The sequence below is a fragment of the Gekko japonicus genome, unplaced genomic scaffold (assembly GCF_001447785.1).
Source record: "Gekko japonicus isolate JY-2015 unplaced genomic scaffold, Gekko_japonicus_V1.1 scaffold815, whole genome shotgun sequence".
Taxonomy (NCBI): Eukaryota; Metazoa; Chordata; class Lepidosauria; order Squamata; family Gekkonidae; genus Gekko; species Gekko japonicus.
In genome coordinates this window covers 61,196-72,565 of record NW_015161974.1, presented here as the reverse complement: position 1 = coordinate 72,565, position 11,370 = coordinate 61,196, and the positions used below count along the sequence as shown (strand labels likewise).

The following is an 11,370-nucleotide window of genomic DNA, read 5'->3' as shown; positions in this document are numbered from 1 at the left end:
GTCCGCCATTTTTACACTTTAATTCCAATGTAAAATCGTTTTCTCCCAGGCTCTGAAAATCGCTTACACGCTGTTTAGTCGCTTAAATACTCATGGATATCTCCCACAGCTTTTCGCTTCCAAGTATCCGTTTACAATTCTCTCTTTCTCTCTCTCCCTCCTCTGCTTATCTAAATGTGTCAGAGAGTTCTCCCTCTCTCAGCATGATTCCAGTCACTCAAGAAGTTTTTTTGGGGGGATTTTAGCTTCAGTGTGTCCGTTTACAATTTCTCTCTCTCTTTGCGCTTGACTGGGTCGGCACATCTTGTGCCTTGCTAAGAGGACGCAGACAGCGGGGAGGACCGTCAGGGCGGAGGGCAGCCTCAATTCCCCTGCAGATAGCAGGAAAAGAGGCTCACCCTCAAAAGCCCTATGGCCTGGGGGGCCTCCCTGACCCCCCGTGGAGGCGCCGATCCAGCGGCACCCCTCTCCTCCGCTGCTGTGCAGAGCGCCCTCCCCAAGCCTCGGGAAAGGCATCTGCCATCGTTGCACCGTAGACCCCGCCTCCTGTCTGTTGTTTTGACTAACTTATTTCAAAGCCCATTCAGTCTTTGCTTGGTGAGGATAGTGGGCTTCTCTCACTGGGTTAGCAAGAAACCATGCAGCCTTAAAACCTACACCTTCGAAGTCCACTGAAGCCAGTGCTTGGGACTGCACACTTCCCAAAAGGGTGGGGGGGGGGCAGGGAGTTGTTGCTCTCATCCCTAAAGGGCATGGTGCCTGGGAAGTTTGCTCTTATTTGCTAAAGGAATCTTTGCAGACAACTGTTTTAAAGCAGGTTAAGCCACTGTGTAATAAATGGCCTGCACTGCAACTGTCTTTAGGAGTCTTTGCTGTCTCTAGGAGTAACAAAAAAATTCTTCCTTCTCCTTTCCATTGCACTCTGTGACAAACCTTTCTGAGTCATTCTTCACTTCTTGTCATGTCAGGGGGTGACTGTCCTGCAAGCTTTGGCCCTTTTGCACCACCTAATCTCCCAGGCCTTTTTGCCTTCCTGTCTGGACAGGTACCTTGCTGAATGGATGGTGAATGGCTACCCCTCCGACAACGTCTGGCCCCTGGACCTGAAACGCTTTGGCACCTTGCAGAGCAGCCGCACCTTCCTCCGCCACCGCGTCATGGAAGTAATGCGTAAGTTGCCTCCTTGCCCTGAGCTTGCAGTGGTCTCCTTTAGAGTATCATGGGCAGTGTGGTGGAGGAGTTGGGAAACTCTCGTGCTGTCCTGAGTGTCCAGGGTTTGAAAGTTGCGACAAAACTGGGCATAGAAAAATTACAAGGCTGGTTGAATTCTTCCTAGGTAGCAGCTGGTAGCTGTATGCTGTGTGGGATTGGCTTGTCCCAAAGAGAGCATTTGGGCAGCGATGGATGCAGTTGATGAAGGAGCTCCTTAGGACTCCAAGGGAAGGGAGTAAGACAGCTGGACAGAAAATACATAGAAGAATGGATGGCCCACAAGCCAAGCCCTGTCGAGGAGGGAAGGTCTCACTAGACTCAGCACAATTAATGCGAACAATGGTTTAAAAAGACAGGCCTGCTCATCATTCCGTTCAGTCTTGCTGTGTTAATTTGGCTGTAACTGAGCCAGTCCAGGGCCAACAATGTTCCAGATAAGCTGTGAATTCATTCACTTTATTTATTGAATGCTGATATAGCCCCCCCTGTGATCCAAAATGGATCTCAGGACAGCTGAAAAAATTTAAAATATCGTTCCATAAGTCAAGGCATAAACAAATGATGGAAGAGGAAGAACAGTTTGGCGTGGAGAAAATAGTAAACGATTATGATATTGCAGTAATATTCAGGAACATCACAGAAGAGAGTGTATAGTTGTCCATGCTGTCATCCAAGGAGGGGACCTTCATTCATTGCTTATAGCATATCCTTTGCACGTATAAGGCCCTAATTTCAATCCTTGGATCTTCCTTGGGTGCCGGATGGAGAAAAAGGTCTCTGTTTAAGACCTAGGAGAACCACTCTGTAGTCAAAATGCTCAAGTCTGGGATAGATGGATCAGAGACTGGTGTCTGTATAAAGTAGCTTTGTGTGTCCCTTTGAAGGGCCCCAACTCTGACAAATTTTAATCATGATTTAAGAGACTGGGAGGAGATCTGGAGCACCTCGTGAGTGCCACCTTTCCCTTCTTCAGCTTCAGCCATGGTGTAGTATTCTGCCTGCACTGAGGTGATCATTAAGAAAGCGTTCAAGACTGACCTGAAACTGTGCCACCAGCTAACTATGGTTAACACTAACCAGGAGTTTTGCTGCGCTATGGATTAATGGTGAAAGGAGAAGGAATGAGAAGAGAGCACACAAAGCCACGGGTTTCTCTTACTCTCTGAAGCATGCTGTGGAGAGCAGGAAGAGCTGGGCTTGCACAAAGTCAGGGTTGCAGATAAAGATGAAACATTAGGAACAACTTCCCTAAATCAGAGCAGGTTGTTATGGAATTTTCTCCTTCAGAGATTTTTCTGTTAAGGGTATTTTTCCAAGATACTCCAGAGTATGCGATGAGACAAATGACTGATGGACATCCTTTCTGGCACCCCTGAGTCTGTGGTTTTGTCGCCCTTCTAGCTCTGATCTATGACCTGAAAGTTCCACGCTGGGATTTCCAGACTGGCAGGCAGCTGCGCACATCGCCCCTCTATGACCGGCTGGACGCACAAGGAGCTCGGTGGATGGAGAAGCACGGGTTTGAGAGGGCCAAGTACTTTGTGCCACCTGGGAAAGGTGAGACCAGTCCTGTTTTGTGGGCTCTGTGCGGTCCCACGGATGGGGTTCTGCACCAGCAAATAGGACAAATCTGGGAAATTCTGACGCTCTAGCCAGAGGACGGGGAGCTCAAATCTCTGACCTGAGAAACAGTACTGTTCCTCCAAATGTGCTTTCAGGGGAGAGGCAAGCAAATTCCTGCTCATTTCTCTTCTGACTGCCACAAAGTAAGCAGCTCCATGTCTGCTCTCTTGAGAACTTCCTTTCCGTCTCTGTTTTTTCCTCTACTTTAGTTTTAAGAATTTTTTTCTTCCTCCTTAGTCCTCATTTTTCATCCCTTTTCCCATCTTGCTCCCCATCCTTTCCTGGTTTTAAATGAGATTCACAGCTGCTGATGAAAGATAACAGCCTCTGACAGCCACAGTCTTTGCCTTTTTTGTGTTGAGAGGAAAGCCATAAAACAGAATCCTGCTCTTGCTGGACTGAGCTTCCAGTGCCTTGGAAGAACCACATTTCCAGGTGCAGGACTCTTTGAGAGCTGTCCCTGTTTCCCCTAATGACCCTATGGACCCAGGTGCCCTGCTGCCATAACCTGCTGCTGGAGTCAGGGCTCAGCCGATAGCTTCCACACCTCTGATTCAGACTGCAGCCGATAGCTTCCACACCTCTGATTCTTTGGAATGGAAGGGAAACCAGCTGACAACTTCCACTCCATAGCTGTGCTCGGAACCAAGCCAGCTTCGCAAGGGCTTGTGTAAAACATGCAGCAAAGGACAAGAGAAAGCAGACAAAGCAGACTGAATTTGGAACGTCACTAGATGTTTGTGGTTATTTCCTTTTTTCCCTTGTAGACACTGGATATACCCTCCAATGTCTATCTAGCCTCTGCCTACCCCGATACCAAAACAGTTCTACCATTTTATGTAAAAGGGTTTACTTCTCTCACTCTGCATAGCACTATTTGAAAGGGTGCAGAAAAGAGCAACCAAAATGATTAGGGGGCTAGGGCAGCTGAGGACTGGTGAGAATGCTTAGGGCTGTTCAGCCTAGAAAAAAGGCAAGCAAGGGGAGATATGGTGGAGTTCATTAAAATTATGCACGGTGTGGAGAGGGCGGACAGGGAGAGACTCTTCTCCCTCTCCCACAGTGCTAGAACCCAGGATCATCCATTGAAGCTGAAGGGTGGGAGATTCAGGACAGACAAAAGGCAGGTTTTCCCCCACACAGGGTATAGTTAATTTGTGGAATTTGCTGCCACGGGATGTGGTCACAGTTGCTGACTTGGAAGGCTTTAAAGGGGGGTGGACAGATTCATAGAGGTTGGGGCTACCAATCTACTAATCATGATGGTCATCTACTCCCTCCAGTACCAGTGGCAAGATGACTCTTTAAATCTGTTGCTGGGGAGAACAGGCGGGATGATGCTGTTGCAGCCTTCCTGTTTGTGGGCTTCCTAGAGGCAGCTGTTTGGCCACTGTCTGAAGAGAATGCTGGACTAGATGGACCTTTGGTCTGATCCAACAGGGCTCTCTTTATGTGTTCTAAACTGAGCCCTTCTCTTGAAGAGCAGCTGGAAGGATCTCCATCACAGTCCCATAGTGCCGAAGTGGCCAGCATTAAGGGTAACCATCCCTAGCTATGTTTTCACCCTCTGGCTGCGAAGTCTGGCTTAACTCCCGCAAGCCGTCTGCCTAGATGTCCTGTGCAGCGAAGCGAGAACATTTCTATAGTTAAGCTGCTCAGGGACATTCTCTCCAGCTCACAGCAGTCTCAACTGACCACTTTCCCCCAAGTTCACAGCCAAGTTCTGTTTTCCAGCACTGTGATCAAAAGGTTGTTTGTTGTTGGGTTTTTTTAAACAAGACTTCCCCATGTTGGACACCATACCTTCCCAGTGATAATTTTGATATAGTTTGGCTCTTTAGTGTGATATAGTTTGGCTCTTTAACTATAAAAGGTTGCAGGCCCCCGTGTTAACCTACATCTTTGGGAGCTGAACAGAAAGGTGCTTACCTCTCCCCTGGAGGCATGACCAGTAGGGATAGAACCCTCCCTCAGGGAGGGGATTTGGGTGTCAGTTCTTTGATTAGAGCTCTAGTTGCTGTCTGCAGTCTACTGCACCAGCCCAGAACCCGTACACGTGACTGCATGGATGCCCACGCGAAGGATCTTCATCACAGTTATGCCACTTTTGTCGTTGCTGCTGTCGTTCCTCTGTTTTCCTAAATGACTAAGTTCACAGCGTTTTTTCTCCTTTAGATTTGCTCGACCTGGATCAGAGCAAGACTTTCTACAAGCCAGACTGGTTTGACATTGTGGGGGCAGAAGTCAAGTGCTGCAAGGAGGCAGTGTGTGTCATCGATATGTCTTCATTCACCAAGTTTGAGATCAGCGTAAGTGCAAATGGGGGGCGGGGCGGCGGCAGCGTGTACACGGTCAGCACTGTTGCTCTGGCACTGGCTGTGTTAGCTTTTTCGGTGTGTCAAAAGTTGATTGCCCAATTAGAACGTCTTGGTTGCCTTTGCAAAAACAGCCTGAGGCAATAGGCTGCAGGGGTTTTTTTAAGAAAAAAGAAACCTCAGGAGAAAATACAAAACCACCAGTAAAAATGCTTCTGCTTAGCAGTAAAGAAAAAAACCTGAAAAATAAGATGGTCTTCGCTTGTGGGTGGAAAGCACTTCGACCATGGGGTGATGGTTCCACATGATGTGTTCCTCCATGGCTCTGTCTCCGAGTTGTAATGAAACCATTGTGATGTATTTATTTATAGATTAGACTTTTAGACCACCTTCCCCTGTATACACAAGACTCGGTGTGCGGTGAACAACAATAAGATGCATTCATAAATAATAAAAACAGTTCAAAACAGTAAAATAATACACAGAACATTACAAGATGGCGCTAAAAACTTCAGATTGTGCCACTGCCTGATGGGGGAGGCAGAAAAACAGTGGGGGGAGTGCCAGACGAGATGGAACCCATTGCTGTCCTCAACCAAAAGCCTGGCGGAACATCTCTGCCTTGCAAGCCCCTTGGAACGGCATTAGATCCTGCAGGGCATGGCTGTTATTCGGCAGAGAGTTCCACCAGGTCGGGGCCAGGGTCGAAAAGGCCCTGGCTCTGGTGAAGGACAGCTGGTAGTTTCTTCTTTGCCAAGTGCACTGCTCTTTGGGGGGTATAGCAGAGGAGGCGGGCCCAAAAATGTGGGTCCCAGACCATTTAGGGCCTTAATACCAGGACCTTGAACCTGATCCGGTACTTCACCTGGAGCCAGTGCAGGTGGCACAGCACTGGTTATATATATGCTGTCTGTGGTGTAGTGGTTAAAGCATCATAGGAGGACTGGGGAGACCTGGGTTCAGATCCCTTCTCAGCCACGAAGTTCACAAAGTTGTGGTGGGAATAAATAACTTCTGTGGCTTTATATCTTACTCTGTGAGCCACCTCGAGCAAGTGCTCTGGAGAGGCATCGTAGAAATTTCCTAAAATGCATAAATTAGGAAGAACTATATATGCCACCCTGAACTCTTTAGAAGAAGAAGAAGAGATTGGATTTATACCCCGCCCTTCACTACCCAAGGGAGTCTCAGAGCGGCTTACAAACCTCTTCCCCTTCCCCTCCCCACAACAGACACCCTGTGAGGTAGGTGGGGGCTGAGAGAGCTCTGACAGAAACTGCTCTTTTTCAAGGACAGCTGTTGTCAGAACTACGGCTTGCCCAAGGTCATCCAGCAGGTGCAAGTGGAGGAGTGGGGAATCAAACCCAATTCTCGATTAGAGTCCACGCACTTAACCACTACACCAAACTGGCATTAGAGGAAATTGCAGGTTTAACAGACAAAATTTGAGAGCTTGACCGCTGGGAAGCCTTTTTTCCGCTTCGAAGCTTCTTGATTTGTACAGCTCACATTTGGTCTCTCCAGGCAGCTGAGATTCTTTGAATAAGTGCTTGCAATGCCAGCTGCCTGAATTGTCACGATCTGGCTTAAAAATGTCACCTCCAGCCACCACAGAGACCCAGGGGTCTGTTGTGCTATCGCAGCAGGGGCCTAGTTGTGGAGAAGGAAGTGGGTGGCCTACATACATTCCAGCATACCTTTGCAGCGCCTTAGGGACTGTTGGGAACCTTGAAGCACCTCTGTATAACAAGCCGCAGGGGATTTGTGGGAAAGCCATCTGAAGGAAAGGCAAGAGAACAGATTCAGTAAATCTTCAGACATTGGCATACCAGTTTAGAATCACACCCCTTCTCAAGGCCTGATTGATTTGTGGGAGTTGGGGGGGTTGGGGTGATCCCATCTGGAAGAAATTCACCTTCAGAAGTGCCATCCTTCAAGTAACCCTGTACTGAAGCAGCAGGACGGCTGTTTTTTCCTTCCAGGAAGCTGTAGCTCAGAGAAAACAAGCCAGGCAGTTTGTTGCCCTGAGGGTGGAAGCTGGGCCTGTGGGGCTTGGTTCTCTGACATAATCTGAATAATATGGAGAAGGGCTGTGGCTCAGTAGAAGAGCCTCTGCTTTGCATGCAGAAGGTCCCAGGTTCAATCCCCAGCAATTCCAGTTAAAACGGACCAGGAAGTGTGTGATGTGAAGGACCCTGAAGTGGCAATGCCAGTCTAAGTAGACGAGACTGACCTTGGTGGTCTGATTGCATCCTTGTTTGTGAATCAGAAACCAGCTTTCTCTGGCTCCCCACCCCCCAAGAAAAGATTTGCATGAACCCCTATTAGCAGTGCAGGCTGCTTGCTGTGTCAGGAGATGATAGTCATTCCGGATGATGGTGCTTGCTGATGTGTCTGACAACCAAACACCCCCCCCCCCCCGCTACAGTCCACAGGGGAGCAGGCCCTGGAGGTTCTGCAGTATCTCTTCTCCAATGACCTGGATGTACCTGTTGGACACATTGTGCACACGGGGATGCTCAATCACAACGGAGGATACGAGAACGATTGCAGCATCGTGCGCCTGAACAAACGCAGGTAGGGCTGTGCTTTCACCGCTGTTGTCATACATTGGGAGGGGGGAATGTTTTCACCATTTTTAAGTTTTAGTTGCTTTAAAAAAGTGCTTAAAAATACTAAAGATTTTTCCTGTTGTGTTAAGGCAACCCACAGGTGGCACCGACGTGCCAATTCACAGTTGATGTGTCACTTGTTTGGCTGTCACTTTGGAGGAGATAGTGGTTGGCTCACATAGAATTTAGTGCTGCGACTTAGTTGGAGTCCGAGAAAAGAGCTGGTGCAGCCGTGTTTGTTGTAGCAAAATAAAGCAAAAGTCCAAGTGTCACCTTAAACACTAGCATTTATTTCAGTATGAGCTTTTGTGATTCACAGCCCACTTCGTCAGATAGATATGGAAGACAGGAATTCCTTCTTCACCCAGAGAGTGATTAACACATGGAATTCACTGCCACAGGAGGTGGCAGGAGCTACAAGCATGAACAGCTTCAAGAGGGAATGAAATAAGCATATGGAGCAAAAGTCCATCAGTGGCTATTAGCCACAAAGCATAGATAGGAACTCTCGGTCTGGGGCAAGTGATGCTCTGTATTCTTGGTGCTTGGGGGGGGGCAACAGTGGGAGGGCTTCTGGTGCCCTGGCCTCACTGCTGGACCTCCTGATGGCACCTGGTATTTTTGGCCACTGTGTGGCAGAGTGTTGGACTAGATGGGCCGTTGGCCTGATTCAACATTGGCTTCTCTTATGTTCTTATGTTATGTTCTTATATGTATGGAAAATCTTACTGGGGAATTTGGAGGGCAGGTAGGGGAAGGAGTTAAGGGTGGGGAGGGGAAATTACACCAGGAGCCTAAGATATTGGAAGCCAGTGGGAGAGCGGGCGCAGAGCCATTGAACCAATGAAAAGCTCTTTTCAGGCTATTTCAGAGACAGCTAGTAACAGATAACTGGCTCTGTGGGCACGCAGCCTCTAGTGCCTTGGAGATGCCGACTGGCAATCAGTCTGGCATCTCACGAGGATCTGAACAATACTACTTTACACTGTACATTTAAACAGGTAACCCAACCAATTAAGGGACAGCTGTTGGAATGAATAAACTGATCTACGAAGTGAGCCAAACCCCAGGTCACTGCTGGCTGGCGTGACCGCGGTCCCTGTTAGCTGTTTTCTTGCTGGGAACAGCCTCTTTAACAGCCTGGGAGGAACTTTTAATCTTGTTCTGATTCTCCACACCCACTTTCCCTTCTTGCTTCTCTTGTCTGCCCATGTTCTTGCATTCTTTCCTCTCTTCCTCTCCCAACTGCTTTTCAGCTTCTCCTCCCTCTGCCCTCTTCTGCTTCTTAAGAACATACGAGAAGCCAATGTTGGGTTAGGCCAACGGCCCATCCAGTCCAACACTCTGTCACACAGTGGCCAAAAATACCAGATATCAGGAGGTCCAGCAGCGGGGCCAGGACACTAGGAGCCCACACACTATTGACCCCCTCCCCAAGCACCAATAATACAGAGCATCACTTGCCCCGGAGTCCCTATCTATACCTTGTGGCTAATAGCCACCGATGGACCTCTGCTCCATATGCCTATCTAATTCCCTTTTGAAGCCGTCCACTTCCTGTGGCAGTGAATTCCATGTGTTAACCACTCTTTGGGTGAAGAAGTACTTCCTTTTATCAGTTCTAACCCGACCGCTCAGCAATTTCATGGAGTGCCCACGAGTTCTTGTATTGTGAGAAAGGGAGAAAAGTACCTCTTTCTGTACCTGCTCTATCCCATGCATAATCTTATAAAACCTCAATCATGACATCCCTCAGCTGTCGTTTCTCCAAGCTAAAGAGCCCCAAGCGCTTTAACCTTTCTTCATGGGGAAAGTGTTCCAACCCTTTTATCATTTGAGTTGCCCTTTTCTGCACTTTTTCCAAAGCCTATAATATCCTTTTTAAGGTGTGGTGACCAGACCTGTACACAGTATTCCAAATGAGGTCACACCATTGATTTATATAGCGGCATTATGATATTGGCTGATCTGTTTTCAGTACCCTTCCTAATAATCCCCAGCATAGCATTGGCCTTTTTTATTGCAGTCACACACTGTCTCGACATTTTCAGTGAGTTACCTACTACGACTCCAAGATCTCTGTCTTGGTCAGTCTCTGCCCCATCAGCATGTATTTATAGTTAAGATTTTTGGCTCCAATGTGCATCACTTTGCACTTGGCCACATTGAACCCCATTTGCCATGTGGATGCCCACTCGCCCATCCTCGACAGATCCCTTTGGAGTGCCTCACAATCCTCCCTGGTTTTCACCACCCTGAACAACTTCGTATCATCCGCAGATTTAGCCACTTCACTGCTTACTCCCAACTCCAAATAATTAATAAACAAGTTAAAAAGCATCGGACCGAGTACTGATCCCTGCAGTACCCCACTGCTTACCACCCTCCAATGAGAAAAATTCCCATTTATACTCATTCTCTGTTTCCTATTAATTAGACAGTTTTTGATCCACGAAAGGACTTGTCCTTTTATCCCACGATTTTTGAGCTTACTTAGGAGCCTTTGATGAGGAACTTTATCAAAAGCTTTCTGGAAGTCAAGGTAAACAACATCTATTGGGTCCCGCTTGTCCACATGTTTGTTCACCCCCTCAAAGAACACTAACAGGTTAGTGAGACAAGACCTTCCCTTACAGAACCCATGCTGAGTCTGCCTCAATAGTTTTTGTTCATCAGTGTGCTTACTAATTTTTTCCTTAATAATAGTTTCCACCAACTTACCCGGTATCGACATTAGACTGACTGGCCTGTAATTTCCTGGATCTCCTCTGGAACCCTTTTTAAAGATGGGAGTGACATTAGCTACCTTCCAGTCCTCAGGAATGGAAGCAGATTTTAATGAAAGATTACATATTTTGGTCAGGAGATCCACAAGTTCACATCTGAGTTCTTTCAGAACTCTTAGATGTATGCCATCCGGGCCGGGTGATTTATCAGTTTTTAAATTGTCTATCAGTCGTAGGACGTCCTCTCCTTGTCACCTCAATCTGACTTGGGTCATTCAACATCCTTCACGAAGTCAGCGGTTCTGGAGTGGGCAAGCACTTCTCATCTTCCACAGTGAAGACAGAGGAAAAAAATGCATTCAACTTCTTAGCCATTTCCCTATCATCTTTCACTATTCCTTTTACCCCTTGGTCATCCAAGGGCCCCACTGCCTCCCTGGCTGGTTTCCTGCTCCTAATGTATTTGAAGAAAGTTTTATTGTTGGTCTTTACGTTTTTCGCTTTATGCTCCTCATATTCCCTTTTTGCCTGCCTGATCACAGACTTACATTTTATTTGCCACAGCCTATGTTCCCTTTTTCCTGCCAACCTAGCACTTCGAAGCAAGAAATTGCAAGTAGATAACTAGGTACCACTTCGGTGGGAAGGTAACAGCGTTCCGTGCACCTTGGTGTTTAGTCATGCCGGCCACATGACCACGGAAACATCTTTGGACAGCGCTGGCTCTTCGGCTTTGAAACGGAGATGAGCACCGCAACCCTAGAGTCGGACTCGACTGGCTTTCGAGCAAGGGAACCTTTACCTTTACTTTTTTATGTTCCCTTTTATCAGCCTCACTGACTAGCTTTCCATCGCTTAAAGGAATCCTTTTTACCTTTTACA

The 11,370-nt window shown here is 47.6% G+C and overlaps 1 protein-coding gene across 2 annotated transcripts in view; it reads left to right on the top strand.

Annotated features, from left to right (window-relative positions):
- PDPR (pyruvate dehydrogenase phosphatase regulatory subunit) overlaps nt 1-11,370 on the top strand; it is a 45,239-nt gene that overhangs the window by 19,293 nt on the left and 14,576 nt on the right. For both annotated transcript variants that reach the window (XM_015429713.1, XM_015429714.1), the window contains exons 10-13: nt 1,046-1,170; nt 2,614-2,769; nt 5,011-5,144; nt 7,579-7,727. In XM_015429713.1, the coding sequence (XP_015285199.1) occupies nt 1,046-1,170; nt 2,614-2,769; nt 5,011-5,144; nt 7,579-7,727 (564 nt within the window). The remainder of the gene's footprint in view (nt 1-1,045; nt 1,171-2,613; nt 2,770-5,010; nt 5,145-7,578; nt 7,728-11,370) is intronic.